Source organism: Bactrocera latifrons, unplaced genomic scaffold, assembly GCF_001853355.1.
Source record: "Bactrocera latifrons isolate USDA-ARS-PBARC rearing strain unplaced genomic scaffold, ASM185335v1 scaffold_378, whole genome shotgun sequence".
NCBI lineage: Eukaryota > Metazoa > Arthropoda > Insecta > Diptera > Tephritidae > Bactrocera > Bactrocera latifrons.
Genome location: NW_017537021.1, coordinates 199,822 through 219,410, shown reverse-complemented (window position 1 = coordinate 219,410; position 19,589 = coordinate 199,822). Strand labels below are relative to the sequence as shown.

At 36.8% G+C, this 19,589-nt stretch overlaps 1 protein-coding gene across 1 annotated transcript in view; it reads right to left on the bottom strand.

Annotated features, from left to right (window-relative positions):
* Positions 1–9,522: 9,522 nt before the first annotated feature.
* Positions 9,523–19,589, bottom strand: part of LOC108972086 (protein prickle-like) — a 45,942-nt gene continuing 35,875 nt past the window's right edge. Inside the window, exon 2 of the mRNA XM_018938551.1 lies at positions 9,523–11,320. Coding sequence (XP_018794096.1) covers positions 9,523–10,830 — 1,308 coding nt within the window. The 5' untranslated portion in view covers positions 10,831–11,320. The remainder of the gene's footprint in view (positions 11,321–19,589) is intronic.

The following is a 19,589-nucleotide window of genomic DNA, read 5'->3' as shown; positions in this document are numbered from 1 at the left end:
TCACATTACTTGCCACAAAAGCGCAAGCAACACTCTGATTGAGTTGAGATTGTTGACACCCGGCGTGGTGTGTGCAACACCAGCAAGCTTTGCAACATGCATATACATACCATATCTGTATGGATATGGCGTTGTACAGTGCTGTGCGATATATAAATAGTCTCTTAGCTGAACATCATTTTAAAGTATAAATATATTGTATTATGCACGTGTTATTTAACTCACTCAAATCCAGATTTATTTTTTAATATGCAGCAATGATTGAAACTTACCTGGAAAGAGAAAAGACAGATTCATTTTATTTATAAAAAATTAGAGGTTTTAAAGAGACTAACTAAATATACAATACAACTAAATACAACAAAAACTTTATAAGCAATATTTATTGCTAATTATACTTTTAGTATACCAAAATATGTGTGCGGAGACCTCTTTTGTGTTCAATACTAATTAAAATCACCATATTTGGACTTAATGTATTCAAATGGGGTCAAACAATTTTTGAGTTTATATTTTGAAGACAATACGCTATAAATAATATCACCGTCTTTATTGACCACAGAAAACTGATTTTTCAACTTCCACAGCTTCTCTGATCACATATCGATAATTTCGATATCAGTTTTGGCTTCGTTCAGGTCAATGRTTCATTTCGATTTTAAAGTAATTTTTCAAGAATTGAATTGATGGCCTAGTCTAAAATCAGTATATTTTACGGCACACCTTTCTGTTGATTTTAGATAAAGGCTTCTTTGTTTGTTACATTACCATAAAATACTAGAAGCAATATTTTAATTTAATCTAAAGACTCCGTTTATATGAAAATTAATTCATTGTCTATATTTATATGCTACGAAACATAATTAGAATACTTTGTGAGCAATTGTTTTTATAAAATATGCTGCTTATAATTTGATGACGTTACAAATTCTGCAAGCATACTTTGGACTAGTAATTAAGAAATCTTAAATCTCCTAAATTTTTTTCTACTATTCTACTGCTTTATTAATTACATCCCGTATACCCTCAATTTCCGTCTTTCTGAGACTGTTGAGTATCTCATCTTGCTATATAGTATAGAAAGGGAAAAAATTGTAAATATCAATATTACCTATTGATTACTTATGATCCTCACTTTACGTTCCATTTGGTCAAATTGTTAGTATTCATCTACGTGGACAGGGATCACAACACCTCAGTCGCGCACAGCAAGCGCTTGGAATTATTCAGAGTGCTGGATCTTCGTAACCATTTAATGTACGCCTATAATATAGGAGCGCGTACAATAGACCATTGGTCGCAGTGCAAAACCTCGATTATTTTCTATCTACATTTTTATGTTGTTAGTTAAAGTCTCTAGAGAATGATTGATATTAGAATTGAGCTTATACTGAAACCGGCGGAACACAATATATTGACCATTAAATGGCTGCATGTCATATACTATAGTAATTAATTTTAGTAACTTTTTTTTTTTTTTTAATTTTCTAGGTTTGCTGCAAAGCTATTACGCCGAAGAGAAGAACTTCAATTTATAAATTCACCAGAATAACTTTAAAATCTCAGCTGTTATAACAGCAAATTAATTTTCTCGTTAACTTCCGGGATCTAAGGATTGATTTTACAGTCAGATAGCTTAAACATACTTTACATTGATCTTGGTTGTCTACATAGCCAATMTATTTTGAAATAAATTTTTACAGCTTGACATATGAAACCATGACATCACGCACCAACTTGAATCAAAATAAATATATATACGATGGTCAGTAGCAGAAAAATAAATTATCAATGAATTATGTGAATGAAATAAGTACGATGAACCAAAAGATCATATGAATTATTTCAAAATAATTTTTCTAAGAATGAAGACTATATTTACACCAACAATTATGCAATTCAATTAGTTTTGAATTAAGACCTCTAACATTTTTATAATAAATACTCAATAAAATATTATTAAATACTTTTTTGTAACAAGAGGTTTTCTTGGTATTTTAATAACAACTACTGTGAGGTCGTATTTGATATAACACTTTATGTCATCCACTGTAGTATTCTTAGCAAATCTTGAAATTGACAGTTTTGTGGTATTACTTACAACAAAATTTTTAGCAACAGATATAAAGTTACCTGAAAACAYTTTCAGTTACAATTTTCTCTTTATTCCGATCATGTGAAAACAAAATCTTTGCCTAATTGAAGAAAGGGAAGAAATATTAATAAGAAAGGGGCCATTGTTTTTAAAGAAGATGCGTTGGTCTCTTCATCAGACAGACAGACGACAGAAAAACTTTAAGACTATGCATGAGGAGCGCAAATCCTTACTATTAAGAACAGAATCCAGGATCAGTCTGTCACATTTAAGATGGGAAGCCCGTCACATAGCCAACAAGAAACAAAACGTTCAAAATCAACCTTAACAGTGCAGTTTGGGAATTTACAAGTAATTATGATGAATAATAACAATAATATGAAAAAAAAAATATAAAAAAAATGTAAATAACAAAAATAAATGGAACAATGATAAAAATATTGAAAAGACATAAATGCAGTAAGATAATAATTGGTTATCAGAGGTCACAGCCAATGTAGCGAGCAGTTTGAGGTGCGATCTGAACAATTTCTTTGGATATTGTATCATTACCTTAGACAATAATCCATACCGAATTTGGAGATATTTTGCCAAATAAAATAGTTTGTCATTAAGGAACTTGACTTTCATTGTTCAATATGTGTTGAAGTTATAATCGCTCAATTTTTGAGATACCGATTAGAAAATTTACACTTTTTATCCCCCCAGAAACTACTTGTTGGTCAGAAGCAAAGACATCGGACCACTCACGTATATACAAATAGACGCCCAGTCAGAGGGGCTTAATAAGTATAATGTATAAACATGTCTCCTCCGACGAAAAAAAATGTAGGACCAATTAATGAAACTACTTTGGGCTTTGTTGAAAAATCTCTATAACAATATATTTTTTTTGGTATCACCGCATTTCCGCATTAGTATTACCAAAACGTTGCGCTTATTTTTCACAATAGTATACGTAGTTATAAGCATTACTCAACTGCTCTCATATTTCGCCGCTCGGCGCTGCCTTCTGATGCCTGTCAATGCACAAAAGCGGCCAAATGAAGAAATAGTTTTGCGAAAATAAATAGGAAAAAAAAAACAAAAATCACACAAAAAAATTACACTGCGGTGAACAGAAATGCATTTAAATCACTTAGCTGTCTGCAGCGGCAAAAAAGTAGCGCGACCAGCAGGCAGACAAGCATCGCCAAAGTGTGCGAGCAGTTAAGAAATCGAGTAACATGAGCTGCGCATGCGTAACAATGTAAAGCACAAAAAACAACAACACCGAACTGAACAAATAAAAGCAACAATGTAAAGGCTGTTGTGCGGCAGGATGTGGCCATTGCGGACCCACTCYGCTTGGCTGCGCACCAAAGCGCATGCGTAACAATTGCCGGCCAAGCATTCGGTTATTGAGTTTCTTTTCCGTCAGCTTTTTTGCTGCCTTTTTAAAACGCGTACACATTGTAAACAAAGGCAGGTTTCAATTTCAAGTGAACAAACAAACACACTCACACATGTTAATGTAGACATACGCGCTTGCGCAGTGAAATGCTGAAATGCGTGCACTATGTGTTGCGTTGGGCGCCCGTGTGGGCTTTGTCCGTTCGGCAGCCGCTGTCTATTGTGCAGCCGCCTGTCTTGTTCGCTGACCACTCGCTTTGTTGCCCGCTTGACTGCGCATCGTTTCGTTTTCCTTCGCTGTTTACTCGGCACACACACACACACTTACGCACTTTTGCGGTTTCAATTTTGCAAGCGATACCCGCTGCGGCCCAATGACCCTGCGCGGCTGCGCAATTCTCACTCAACTCATGTGTACATCGACTTTTGTTACCTTGAGGGCTCCGCGCTGTGCGGCGCCCTGAGCGGTGGCATGTTGCATGGCGGTGGCTGCTTCGCCGAAGGCTAATCAATCATTATTTTGCTTTGTTCTGGTTTTTGTCTGTGTGTGCTCAAATTGTTGCCATTTTTTCATGGACTTTTTTTTTTGGTTTTTGCTTTGAGTTTTTGTTCTTTGCAGATAACTCTTCATTGAAAAATGCGTTCTGGTGTTGCGCGATTTGCGGCTTTCAACACCTCACTTCTCATCTTCATTTGGCTAATTTAGCAATCGTGCTTGCCATTCAGCGGCTTGCGTTCGTCATTCACTCAAACCGTTCGGTTGATCATTGATTGCCCGATAGCTTGTTTGCCTTGTTCGTTTCATTGTTTGCTCTATGTCGTTGCATTTGTTGTTTTTGCTTTATGTAGTGTTGAGTAATTTAAATTGACAATGCGTCGCGTGAAATTACTTCTGACAAATAAGTGCGCTTTTTGAAATTCATGAGATTGAGTTGGGTTGCTGTTCGCTCCTTTTTGTGATTTCATTTAATATTTGCTTGATGTTTCTGATATGAAAAGAACTTCAATAGGTATGTCGTTTACCGAAAGGTAAGGATACCAGCGATGACAGGTTAAAATGTCAAGTTGTCATCGAAGCAAATTATGATGTTAAAGAAATCAAGACTACTCAAAATCAAGCTATCGATAGAGCGATACTTTAAATATACCTGTAAGATGAGTTATTTGTGAGAAAGCATTCAACATCCTCAGGTATACTGGTTCATAAAATTAATAAATTTTGGGTGATTAAAAAAAAGTAGCTCCAGCAAAAGTAAACACAAGTTTATAGTCGCTGAAAATTATTTCAAAACGAAATTTTTTGGCAGAAAGTTATACCTTGATTGCTTTTAAGTTTCGGGTTTTKKCAAATTTASTATAGCAAYATGGMAACTCACAACTTTATTATAAAGTTTGGCAAAACTGTTGCTATACATACACAGAACGTTACATATCAGCACTATATTCTATAGATATGAATTCGTTTTTTAAGTTACTTTATTTTAATACATTATGGTATGAAAGGTATTATGATACAGTAACTCAACATATTCATCTCGGGGGAAAAAATGAAAATAAATCGCGATCGTAGTGAAAGGTTGCCAGAAGTCTTTCAAGAAATGAGAAAAACGTAACGTCGAAACCGAACAATGCTAGCTCACATAAATCGACTGAAACAACATCTAACGATTAGAATTGATAAGTCATCCACCTCATTCTCCGTACAGTCCTGATTTGGCACCGAATGACTACTATTTATTCCCTAGTAGTTCAATGGTTTTCGATCCCTGAAGACGCGGTTTCAAAACGCATATTTTGGAGATACCTGCTACAGAGCGGCAAAATTGTTTCGCTAATCGGTTGGTACAGCACTTGAGCGTTATAGACTAGTTCCTCGCCCACAAAATGGCATTAAGCGAAAGCCTTTGGCACAAAGGAAAATAAAAATGAAATAAAATTCTGAAAAAGTGGGCATGACCCCGCCCTCTAATTGATAATGCCAAAATGGGCTAAAYCACTAAAGTTACAAAAACCAAATTTGTGCGGCACAAATCCCTTAAGCACCCCMCTTCTCATACAACGATACTGTTAAAACAATAACTAAATATGAAAGACGCATACAATTTTACAMTCGAAATGATGTGAGAAGGCTCAATAGGAGTCGGGTAAAAATTGGACGTTAGGCGCGGCACCACGCACTTTTACGTAAACTCACATATTTCCACAATACAGTTTTATACAAGCTAGTCGGCTGAAAGTGCGTATGTGGTTAAAAGAATGGTCATGACTTCCCTGGAACTAAACATTGTACAAAACACCGTATGTAATTATTTAAATAAATACAAAAACAAACAAGTTCTTGGCAATACTCCTCGTGCTCAGCTGTGAATTTTGGTGCTCTGTCGAATTTGTTTAATTTATATTCAAAACTCTATTGTGAAAATATTTGGACTAATTAATCGTTTAAGAGTGTATATAAGTATCAGTGTTATATTGTGCCATTGAAGCTATTAAATTTACTTTAATTCTGTGTTGGCTAATTTAAATTGATTGTGMYGAGTCATTTTCAATTTTTTTTGTTGCTACATTTTAAATAGTGCAATTGTTAGTGTTAATTTATATTGCTTACTTAAATTTCCTTCTTGTTTTTATTCGTTTCCATCTTTGTCCACAGCTGTTCGCGAGTTTCTTACTTTTCGTGTATTACGAGTACAGTGCATCTCAAACTGCTCGCTACATTGGTTGTTATCTTCGATAACCAACTATTTTCATTGCATTCATTTGTTATAAATACTTTTTTTATTGCTCCTTTTACTTTTATTATTTAACATTTTTATATTATATTTTTGTTTAATATTGTTTTTGTTCATTATGACTTGTAACTTTCCGAACTGCTCTGTGAAAGGCGAGTCGGAACGCTTTGTTTCTTGCTGGCTTTATGATGAGCTTGCCCATCTTAAATGTGCCTGACTGACAAGTAGGATCTTGGATTCTATTCTTGACAGTAAGGGATTGCGCTGGTCTTGCTTAAAATGCAGACCAACTGAAATTGAATTCTTTAAGGTTTTTAAGCAAGCGCGTAATGGTTTCAAAGAGATTGGTAGTGAGCTTGAAACCCTTACTGAAAAATTTAGGTGTTATGAAACGCTGTTTCAATCGTTTCAATGCCTAATTCTGATTTGACCTCATTAATCTTTCATCCCCTTGTCCTCAAGGAGAGAAGGTTCCGTCTGCTCAGGACACTGAGAAAACTGCTACTGAACACGGTAAGCGGAAAACATCTCAAGATCCGCATCCAAATACCTACATGTCAGCTAATAAAAACTTAGTTGTTATACCGCGGAAAAACGTAAATTTTGTCTCGAGATTTGCTGCGGATACCTCAATCGATGATATAAAAAGTTACATCTCGTCGAAATTAAAAACGGCGGTTACAGACGTCCGTAAATTTGATTTCGAGTACAACCGGGATATTTCGTCGTTTAAAATTGACGTATCCGCTGACAGTTTTCAATTAATACTTGACAACTCATTCTGGCCATCTGGGGTCTTTGTGCGCGAATTCGAGCACAAATGTGATAAGCCCCCTGTAGTTATCACTAAAATGCCAAGAAACTCCGTGAATACAAAAAAACTAATTAACAACAATTCGCTGACTATTTATTATCAAAAAATGTAAAACGATGTGTTTTTCACATAGATCTGTAGACCCTACTTTATATGCAATACAAAACTTTAGGTTAGAGCAAGTATGTTGTTTTGTTGATCTTGGAGTAACTATGGACCCAAAACTCAATTTTAATCTTCCCGCATCTTCCACGGTTTTTAAAGCTAAAGGCGCTCTTAGTTTTGTTAAGCGTCGGTCTAAAGAATTTAGAGATCCGCTTACCWMAAAWWCTYTTTWYASMTCTSKKRWRRSSYMWATWWKAGWRTRYRYYTSTGKKKTKKRRMMCYMKWKWYMMMRWSYWYWYKKRKAWRWKWKAGWSYSTSYWMAARMAMWKTTTWYWYTTTKTMTYWWAWMWYWTKYRYWKKGRKMYCMSWKTWWAWMTYWWMMCYYWYACWMWWMKYKTWWAAMWYWKAWAWMTCCMSWCRCTMGYYRKASGKAGRYRSWTGSTWYRWWWWWTMTTKYWWRWMWMAYKMATGRRTSRGTCWGTMKSYMRYCYMYYTYTWTYWKMTRWTAWTWWWWWMRWWSKYSSYSSYYSYTCWASRMRGCWKMKWMKWYWYTWYTWWWAWWWTYTWCWACMAMTWWTKWKSWRMWMRAMSMAYYMYKCCGYMKWWKWYRYSAYKWYWWYWMTYMTYMYWSCASMWYWKWTKWWYYARMMKMWYYYYTYWYYAYYAWTWWAAAAAWTWWTTTWWYYWMYYYTWAMMARKWAMWWTTWWAAAMTTWWAWWYTWWWWYTTWAWTWYKKMWKTTKRRMTKTTKRWWTYTTTRKYTSWGYAGYTKARSAGTTTAAGATCGCAACGCTTAAAACTCTCTTGTCTTTTATGACTCGGCTATTTCCGGGAGGAGGGTAATCGTTGGGTATTATTATATGATCGAATCGCAAGAAAAAGGATCTATTTTTATAACTGATGGTTACTTGTGAGTGGTTGCAGTCGAAACCCGGTGAACTGGTAGAAAAAGAAGGTTTTGCTATTTATTTGTAGAATCGTTAGGAAATCACCTACTATGTGCTGGTCTTTTACAAAGTCTTATTAGAACCCATATGGCTGACAGCCATATGAGAGAAGAAATCGTTTAGAAGCGGTAATTGGGAGTGAAATTGTATTCCATCAGAAGAAGGCACATACACTCCCCACATACGCCGGAAGTTTTATTGAGAAGTTCTTATGCGCCTACCTTATAGACCGGATATAGTTTGTGCTACTGGTGAAGAAGAGAAGCTTGTAAAAATACTGCCACTGGTTTTGATAATAAAACAAGGATTTCGATGAAAATGGCTTCATGAAGATACCAATAGGCCAACCAAAACGTTGCGCATTTGAGCTAAATCATCATTCTAACTGTGCTAGATAAATAATTCAATTTAATGTAAACATAATATATATTTATTTTTGATAGACCTTATATATAGCTATGGGTCGCATAAGGGACCAGCATATGAAATTTGAAAAAATACGCAGAATGGACGTGTGTTGTAAGAAGAGACTACTAGAGTAATCGCAAAAAAGCCTGGTAATAAAAATTAACGGAATTTCGTAACTACATTCAATAAAATTACTTTTTACAAAATAGCATTGCTTAGCAATAAAATGGAAGAAATGTTGTCAAAATAGGTTGTCAAAAAAGTCTTGCGGTATTTTTATTGAATTTTCAATTGTTCACAAAATTTTTTTTGATGACTCATGCCCTGCTCTTGACCGATGCTACGGCTGCTACTATGCCGGTCTCTTTCGACCGATTCAGCGATTTTATCGCAATTTTCGACGACAGGCCTTCCGGAGCGTGGCGCTTCTTCGACCACCTCTACACCAGAACGAAAACGTTGAAACCATCGTTGTGCGGTGGAAATGGAAACTATATCGAGTCCATAAACTGCACAAATTTTATTGGCGGCTTGAGATGCATTTTTGCCTTTATCGTAGTAGTACTGTTAAATATGCCGTATTTTCTCTTTATTTTGCTCCATGTTTGCGACGCTATAACTCACGACTGACTTGAAAGAAACGACAAATAAAACTAGAACTACGCGCTCTCAGCGCCAACTAGCGAAAATACCGCAAGACTTTTTTGACAACCTAATATATTCCTCTAGATCCTGTATATCTAAATTATAAATTTCTGCTTCGTAAGTTGTGATTTCCAATTTAAAATTTATGAAATTAAACCAAAGATTCTTTCACTACCCAAATAACGCATAAACTGCACTGCGTGTGATTGCCCTATTTCAGAGAATATTTGGACACCCGAAAGAATTCAATAATTCTGTTCTTCTGTTTTAAACTTTTAGTTTTGTACATTTTTTTTAAAATAAGTTTTGCTGTTTTCTTGAAAAGTTTTGAATATTATTACTAATTCTTAAACAAGAAATAAAAAAATGTCTTAAACACAAAAACTTACTCATCACACTGCTCTCTTTTCAGAAGCGCGCCYAAATTCATATCGCGCTCGCAGGTGGCGCTCTTTTGAAGCGGCGCTGGACGTGGTGGCGCCGAAGCATCACCATCCGCCTCAGTGAATGTGAAACTAATATCGGTCGGCACATCCTTGAACGGYTTCATGCTGCGCGGCAAACTGCGATTGCGCATATTCAAATTTAAAAACTGTAAATCGCTCTCATTTAGCTGCAGCTCTGAAGAGCCACCATCGACGAGACCACCACTCATTAAACCGTTGAGAGATTCGTAATTACTCTGCTTCTTCTTTTTAGGTGGCAACGCGGGTTTTGGCTCTGCATCTGGTGGCTGCGGCATGGAGCCGTATTGCACGGGTGTTGAAGAAGCTRTAGACAAATGTTGACCGAAATCCAATTGCGCATCCAACGCCAGCTGCTCTTGTTCCAGATAGGTATTATAATATTGGGAAATATGCTCGGTGGTATTGGGCGCATATTGCTTGCTGCGCACCAAATCACCCAAATGATCAGCGTCAATGCCGAAAAGGAACGGATCATCCAGCACAGTGACTTTGGCATTACCTTTGGTAGCCTCACTCTCAGGCTGCTCGGGCGAGTTGAGCGCCGCTTTATGCCGCGCCTTTGCCGACTTATCACCACCCTTGCCGACGTGCACACGCAGCGAGCGCAGCAACTTTTTGCCGCGACTCGTTGTGTTGAACAGCGCATTCGTGGCCGGCGTCTCGGTCGCAGTGACATTCATGGTCTGATATTTGGAAGGAAAGAGTGGCACTGGTGGCGCTTGCTCGTCACCTTCTTTAGCCTTCTGCTTCTTCTTCCGCTTCGCTGTCAGTTTGTTCAACTCCTGATTATGGTTTTTAACCATATCGGTGCTGTTGATCGCATCTGCCAATGTTGTAGCTGTAATTGATGTTGCTGTTGTTGCTAGTATTTCGTTAGCATCTSCGTCGTCTAATTGCGTTTCGATAAAATCACCAGCCACCGTATCATAGTCAGCGGTCTGCATGCTACCACTGCAGCCGCTATCCTTGCCACTGTGCGTCTCATTTTCGTTGTCATTATCGTTGTCGTTGCCGCTGTTGTTGTCTGGTGGAAAGCCGGTGGCTGTTAGCGTGCCGCCAGTGGAGAGCGCCAGCCGTTGCGCAGCCGCTTTGCTGTAGACTTGACGGTAGTACTTCTGCTGGTCGCCATATAAGAAGCAGACGCGCCACCATTGTTTGCACGCCAGCAAATTGGCGGTGCGCGGCACCACCGGCACCGGTTCAATTGATGATGACATGTTCTCCATGTTGCTGCTGCCTGCGCTAGTAGGGCCTTCAGTGTATATATATAGTATATGCGTGTGTAGGTACTTGTAAAAGTTGTTATTGCTGATTTTTATTGCTGTTGTTGCTTGTTGCTATAGTAATTTGGTTGTGTTGCAAGTATATCAGCAATTACTGTTGCAGTTTTTGTTATGCTTCCAGACTTTTTTAGTCTGCTTCTGCCTTTGCTTTAGTTGTTATTGTTTTTTAAAGCTTCTTTCTTTTTATTTTTTATTTTATCTTCATTTTAAAACAAGCAGATATATGGTACTCTTCTCTTCTTATTTTGGCTTTGTGTCTTTTTGCTTTTATTTTGTACTTTTTTAGGTCGCTGTTATTGTTGTTGCTGAGTGATCTGCTTTGTTTTTGGTATAATTATTTCGTTATATTTATGCKCCTTTGTTCTGCTGCTCCTGTTTATTGACACCGCTGGTCCATTCATTGATTTTTTTGAACCCTTTCGGCAAGTTGCACCTAAATAAATTATGTTTTGGTTAAAATTTATGTGTGAAATTTTCTGTTGACCGCGATTTGTTGTCACATTTTCTTTTTTGCTCTTACCAAACGTTTGCTTCACTTGCGCCGTTTTATTTTAATAAAGTTATTATGTTCTAAATCTTATTTTGTAAAAAGTTTTACTTTTTTCATTATYAAATAAAAAATGTCATCCTTAAAATCCTAACTTTCTTAGATGCCAGACGCGATTAATGGTGTTCTTTTTAAGTTTGAGTTCGAAGCTTAACTCAAGCAAATCATCTATACTCTCCTTTGCTACAAAACGATTGTGGTGGGCACGAGGACTTTGGTATGTAAATAAGGCTACCCGGCAAAATTGCATTTTTTCTTCTTTTTAAAGAAGATTCTGGTGGTGAACGATTCACTCAAGAAACTTAAAGAACTAGGTCAGATGGTGCCCACTAAGTAGCCCTTCTCTAAACAGCTTTCCTGACAATCTAGATCACTGCATCGCGGATTATTTTCCCATACCTATAAGAGATTTTAGCGGTAGGGAGCAACACATTACTCCAGAGTTTCTTCAGAGGAAAAGTGAGATTTTTCCCGAATTAGGCATAGTTAAGAGAGGAAACTCTCCATCGACACTAGTTTCAAGCTACCAGATTTTTGTAGTGGAGTTAGAATAGATATATTGCACAGAAGTGCAGCCTCTTTCAAAGAGTTTCGCGTCGGCTCCAATAGTGGAGTTGAAGCATTGACTTTGAAATCGTTTAATGTGAGCAGAGAACTAATAAAGGAGTGCATGATCTCATTAGACTTATTTGGGTGCCCGGTTACAGAGTATACGCCAGAAATTGTAAAGCCAATGAGTTCCTTTCATAACCTGTGAGCTAGGCAAGATACTGTGAGAYTGCGAGAGGCAAAGTGAACCCTTACATACATATTATGTACTCTGACCTACGTGCTCTTACCAATGTCAATCTCGTCGCAATTGTAGGCATTCTGGCTCAACAAGTTCACATCAGGTGCGGTTCAATATTTTGTCGGGCCCTTTATGCCAACGCTATATGGAGAAAGGCGAGGTGCAATTATCTTGGAGTTATGGTAATTTATAGCCCAGAATTCCTTCACAATTCACTGTAGGTTGCTCAAGCGTTTGCAGGAAGCTCTAAATGAGAATCCTATTCAAATTGTAACAGATACTATGAATACCTGTGATAAGTTGTAAAGCAACCTATTCGAATGTAACCTCTTTTTCTAAAAAGTAATTTCTGATATGAAATCAATTGAAATTGGTTTTTTTGATGAAGAATGATTGTTTAAAACGCGATTTGTATACCTAATTGTTTAGATATTTCAAATAATTTCAATTACAGCCCGGGAGGAGAAAAACTGTTTGGTAGATATAAGCTGACCTTTCAGAGTTATGTATCTTCTTTAGCGCRATAGCTTTCTTTGGTGGAATTATTTCGAAAAATTTTAAAATTATCGATAGGAACTTTCAAATTCAGTATATGAAAAATTCTAAGGAGAAAAAATTTAAACCAAAATAATCAATACAAAAATACGTAAAGTAACACACTGACTCTGATATAATTTTGCTGTATCGAAAACCCATAGAATTAAATAAAAATTTGATTCCCAATAGAGTTTGTATTTATACGGATGGTTACAAACTAGACAATCAAGTGGTATGTAACTTTTACCAGACCACTGCAATGTCTTCCAAGCGGAGACCACAGCAATTAAAAACAAACCTACCTGTTCTGAAAACGAATGTGCTCACAATAAGAAATAGATTTAAATATACAGGGAGCCAAACGGATTTGAATTAACTAAAGTCTTTTAGRATTACAACGAAGATAGTGGATCAAAGAACTTATTTCACGATAAACATGCAAAAGGTTCAAGGCACCCTACAAGTAGACTGCGAAAAAGAGTAAATATATACTTGGCTACTTGTGGATATTAATCGATAAACATGTTATACATAAAGCTGAGTGTCGGTCAAGTCAATCATTAAGTTGCTCAACAAGCGGGTAAACTTGGCACGTAGGGTATATGGGCGAAATATGCCGACTATTCAAATGCCAAAGTAATATATAAAAACTCTGGTGGGAGTGAAAATAAGTCACTGCCTAAGTGCCAGGCATGCCGATAAATTGGAACAATTATACAATGACTATTGCAGAAGCTGTCAGGAGATATAAGAAGAAGAGACTATCTTGTATGTGAATGAAAGTCTCTATACGGGAAAATAATCACACCTATCGATCGAGAGTTTCTTGACAATGTTTCAGAGATTTCATAAATTAATTTATGCATTGATGAATTTTCATCAGAAGCACACGGTGTTTGAGAGAGGATATAATAAAGTGAGTGGATTTTAGTCCCAGTCGCTTCACAAAGGGTCCTCTAAAGGCCTAAGTGCGTCAACAGACATTCATTTACCTACTTTTGTAAGCAATTTTTTAAATATAAATTTCAATTTTTTAAATATAATAATATTAAAAACTTTATGTAASGAAGTGTACAAAGCCTAATCAATGGAGTTGCACAAAGAGCCTGGCTTTTAGTGAACTAAATAATACTCAGATGTAACAATTCTCCTCATGCCTATAGCTGCAGATTTATTTCCTCCAAATAACAGTAAAATAAGTCCTTCTAACACAGTTATTTACTTAGCTGGAAGACAAAGCTCCAACCAAGCTCAAGTATATCAAGTAAAATAGCGAGCACGTGTATACTAAGTATGAAGCAGCAAAATTTTAGCAAACATCTTATAGAACGAAAAAAAAATTAGCTTTTCACATATATCAAATTATATATGCATGTCCGTAGTGGCAACACTGGTCAGTAGCATGCATTTTGTGGCTAAACTAAATCTACAAGCCGGTGCTTCCGTAKTTACTTGTACAATGTTGCAACTGCGCACTGCTTACATGTGGCAAGCATTTACTCAGCACGTCAGTCAAACAGTCAGGCCATCAGTCAGTCAACGTGGCAGACAGTTAGTGACTGCTGCCTGCATACTGCCTGTGTTTCATTATTATTAGGTTGCCCTCCTTTGCTTGGCATAAATTGCAGCTGTGGCACAAACCAGCGCACTAACCATTGGTTGCCACACAATGCTTGCTAATCTCATGCTCTTCACTATTTACGGTTTTTGCTATTTTTATTTTCAATTTTCCCAATCTACTCTATTTGTCTTCACTTTTCGCCACTCAGCTTACTTTTTAGATGCGTCACGCAGTGCTGCGAGTGTTGCAAGTGTGTAGCATGCGCATGCGCAAAAACRGCTATGACTCCGCACTTGCGCATAATAACAATAACAACGTTGGCTGTAAGTGCAATTACCGATAGCACGTTCTTTTTTTCATTATTTTATTTTCCTTTATTATTAGCAACTTGCAACTTGCCACTTCGCTCATTACAATGCCATTGACAGGCGTTCGCAGCAACGCCGAGTGAATGTGCTTGGCAGCAGGTGTGTGTGGTGCCGGCATAGGCAATCGACCGGTGGCCAAGCACTATCCCCTATCAATTGATCGCACAATGATGTGCCATCATAGTACGTATGGCCAGTTGCTTGCCGCTCGCTGCCTGCCATCAGCAACATCAAACATTGATTTTTCTTGCTGTTCGTGCATTGTCTGTTATCGCATATTGAATTTTTGTTTTGATTGTGTACACGTATAAAAGTTAGTTCTATGGAAAATTGTGTAAGAAAAGCCAAGTCGAAGTCGAAGTCGAAATCTGAAAGGCCATTCGCGGTTATTACCTCGCCATTTGGCCGAGTGTGTGCCTAACATTGGCCATCAATTAAAAYTTATAGACTATTAGCTATTTTAGCCATTAACAGCACATTTGTGGTTAGCTAGTCATTAAAATAGTTATTCGTTATTGACTTTAATCTGGAAATATGACTCTGGGTGAGAGCTCATTGGAAAAATGCAAATACTCAATACTAAAATGATAAGTGCAACCGAATGGACTCTGAATGGGTTTCGTTGAAATTTTTAGGTATTGAAAATAATAGCAGAAATATCTTTTTGGTTAATACCGCAGTWTGTTTAAGATTTTAAATTATTAGCCATCTTATAGCATTCCCAAATTTAATAAGCGGATAATCGTGGCCTCCATCTACTATCGACTGTGGGTAGTAGTCTAAATTGAACTCGTACTATTTTAGTAGATTTAACTTTTTTTTTTTAACCCAAATCTTTATCTAGCTATTTTTTGTAGTCCGCCCTACAGCCAACTAAGTTTACTAATCTCATAAGACTCAATTTGATTTCCGCAGAGTAGTCCTTTTAGTTGCAGGAACAGAAAAACGTCACAGAGAAGTTAAAATTACCAAATGTGGTGGTTGACTGCAGAAATGAGGTTGTATTTCATGCAGATTTATGAATCCATGGGACTTAAACCTCCGTTTATAGATTGCTGTGCAATCGAGAATCAGGTGCTCTGKAGTTTCCAGCTCCATCTCCAACCAACAGTTTGCACCAAAGTTGGACAGGTGCTCTTGAGCTTGCACTGTTAAAAGTAGAATACGATTCTTGGAATTTGTCAGTGCAGAGGTTTATGATGTTCTTGAACTTCGTATTATCGCTTTTAGTGCCGCTAAGTATGATAAGATAATGTGAAGTTTACACTTTTGGTAAAGCCGGCTCTTGGAAGGACCTAAAGTCCTAATTTGTTGATATGATAGCACTTTACCTGTTCCATACTTCTCTGTTGCCATGAGTAGAATGGTATGTTTTGATGTCTGAATTATTACTACGTATTTTAAATACGACTTGGAGTGCTATATTGTAAAGTAGAAAAAGTAGGTCACAGACGACTTTCGAAAATAAGATACCTCTAAAATATTTTCCTGTGCTATTGAAGTCTTTCCCCATTAAAAACCGAAGCGTAATACAGTTTCGCATGTGCCCGAGGACATGCTAGCGCAAGCATGTACCACAAAAGCTGTCAGATTGCTTAAACAACTGATTTAGAWTGTTGGATGAGCTACTGTATAGTATTTGGCGAATGAAAACAGCTACTTACATATATAAGTTCATTATTCATTAAAATCACTTTAGATTCAAGCTTCAGTAGTATAATATTTTCATACCATGGACAACGTATATTGAATTTGATAAGAGGTTTATAACAAAATTGGAAGAAAATGTCGGAGACCTTCTAATATATATATACATATATATTAATGATCAGCATAGCGAGCTGAGTCGACATATTAATATCAATCTCTCTTTTTGTCYGTCTWTATGTATGCAAACCAGTGCCTCAGATTTTGATCTGAAAATTTGGAACAGACGTGTTCTTTCTAAGAAATGCTTTTTTGTCGGAAGCGCCGATTTCGAAACCCAATAGTATACCAACTGAACAAAGGGAGTGAAGTGCATATATGAACAACTTTTTCTTTAGAAGAAATATTTTCACCGAACTGAACATGGCAACGAAACAATCTCCGTAGAAMTTGTTCAGACTTTTGTGACTTTTCTCTGGTAATAAACCTGCCACCTATAGACCTCTTCGCTGAAAACTGAGCAGTAAAATTGGCGGGACGACTACTGACTAAAGGAGAATTTACATATGGAACCTTCGGGCATAGCTTGGTGGGTAAAGGCGGTTGGGCAAACACCGACTATATGACCCCACTTTTCAACTGAGGACGAAGGTTTAAAGTAAAACATGAAAAAACCTTAACTTCAGTTGCACCGAAGCTAAATACCCTTCACAGGTGCATTTCTGTTAGTAATTATGTGTTCAGTTTGTATGGAAGCTATATGCTATAGTAAACCGATCTGAAAATTTTTTTCGGAGATCATATTATTACCTTAAGCAGTAATCCAAGTCAAATTTCGTGAAGATACCACGTCAAATGCGAAAGTTTTCCATACATGAACTTGATTGTTCAGTTTATATGGCAGCTATATGTTATAGTTAACCTATCTGAATAATTTCTTCCGATATTACATTATTTTTATGAAAAATAACTCTTACCAGATTTCGTGAAGATATATCGTCAAATGAGGAAGTTCTCATACAAGCATTTGTTTGTATGGCAGCTATATGCTGTAGTTAACCGATCTGAACAATTTTTTCGGAGATTAAATTATTGTCTTAGAAAATAATCTATACCAAATTTCGCGAATATATCTTATTAAATGCAAAAGTTATCCATACCAGCACTAGATTCCGATCGTTCAGTTTGTATGGCAGCTAAATGTTATAGTTAACCGATCTGAACAATTTCTTCGGAGATTATATTGTTGTCTAAGAAAATAACCTGTGCCAACTTTTGTGAAGATACGTTGTGAAATGTGAGAGTTTTCCATACAAGAACTCGATTTCGATGGTTTAGTTTATATGGCAGCTATATGTTATAGTGATCCGATATCGGCAAATCCGGCTTCTTGAAGAGAAAATGGTGTTTGCAAAATTTCAAAACGATATCTTAAAAACTGAGGGACTAGTTCGTATATTTACAGACAGACGGACAGATGGACATGGCTAAATCGAATCAGCTCAACATACTGATCATTTATATATATACTTTATAGAGTCTCCGACGCTTTCTTCTGGGTGTTACAAACCTCGTGACAAACTTAATATACCCTATCCAGGGTAGAAAAAACAAATAAAATTCAATTGGAATTAGGAAAATTTGAAATGCTTGGCTAAACAGCAAACCAAGTGCGAAAAATATGTGCATGCTTAGGAAAATAAAATAATTAGTTTTCAGCATTTGAAGCATTTTATTGTTGCACATTTCCCTAATGTGGCATWACTACACGTAGCGTGGCATAAAAACCGCTAATTTCCAACGAAACCACAAATATTTTGCAAAGCCAACGCGTGAAATGCAGCAAAACGCTTTTCTCCACACTTTTTGTGCAATTGTTTGTGTGTGTATGGTTGAGTTTTGTGTGTATGTGTTTCATTGTGTGTATGTCTGTTTGTCGCTGTGTGAGTAAGCTGAATTTAATGTGCAAATGCTTCGAGCAACTCATACATTTGCCAGCAAAGCACATTTCAAAGTGCGCGTGCAAATTTCAGAAAGCCTCAACAACAACAGCAACAACAATAGCCACAGTAACGGCAACCAAACATTTRTGCCGAGTTAATAATTTTGTAAGCAACGCCAAATAACAAAACGTAGCCGCACGCATTCACCACTAAGCCGATGTGTAGAAGCTTATATATGTTCGTATGTATGTGTATGCATGTATTTTGCTTGCGGATAACAATCGGTGGCTAYGTTGAATGGCGTTGACTTAGCGCAGTGCTGCCAAACTATGTATTTACAACAACATAACACCACACAAAGCGTTGTGCGCGAAATGCAAGCGTGGTTACTCATATGCCGATTTATTTATGTATGTGTGTGCATCTACTTTATGTTGCATGTACATATATGTACCTACATATCTAAGTGTTGCACATAAATATGTGGCAACCGCCATACAGTCTTGGTGGCTGCTGGCATTCYTTGCTACTGTTAAGCTACTGCTGCGTAGATTCACATCAATTTATGTATACATATTTTCACACATACACCCAGACACAATCATAAGCTTACCGCGCAACTACCCTACCACCATAAYGTTCAACTCGAAAGCACCAAATTGCAGTGATGATGCCCTTGTCGCTGATAATAATGTCTTCATCAAAACACTTTAGTGGCATAGTTGTGCCGCGCAAACTCTTTATACAAACATATATGTACACATACACACACTGATATATAAATAGTATGTATATACAAGCATCTGCTATTGCTTTTGCTCCACACTCTGCCTTCGCATGCGGCTTTTGCTGCATTCTATGACCAGACAGCGGTTGCTTGCCACTAAATTGTATTTTGCGTYGAGGCGTTGCCACTGCAATTAGTTGCCTTTGTTGTTGCACCACTTGCAGCAATCGGTATTGTTGTGTTGCTTGCAGATTTTGCTGTTTATTAGCGTTAACGTTGTAATGATATATTTTTTCCTCACAACTCTATGTCAAAATAATGAATCAGCAAAAATGCTGAAGCTTCTGGCAGAAATTTGAGTAGAGATCTTAAGCTGAGGCAAAAATGTGCAAGTAACTGCAATTGAAGTGTGGTTGCYATCCATACAAAGTATTATGTTTGAAAACAAAAAATACACCAACGAATTATATTGGTATATTGAGGTGGCATTCAACTGTGTTTTGTTCAGAACGTCAACTATATTTTCGACTTATTATTATTTTTATTTAGAAATTGAGTAATTTATGAGGCTCACACTAATTT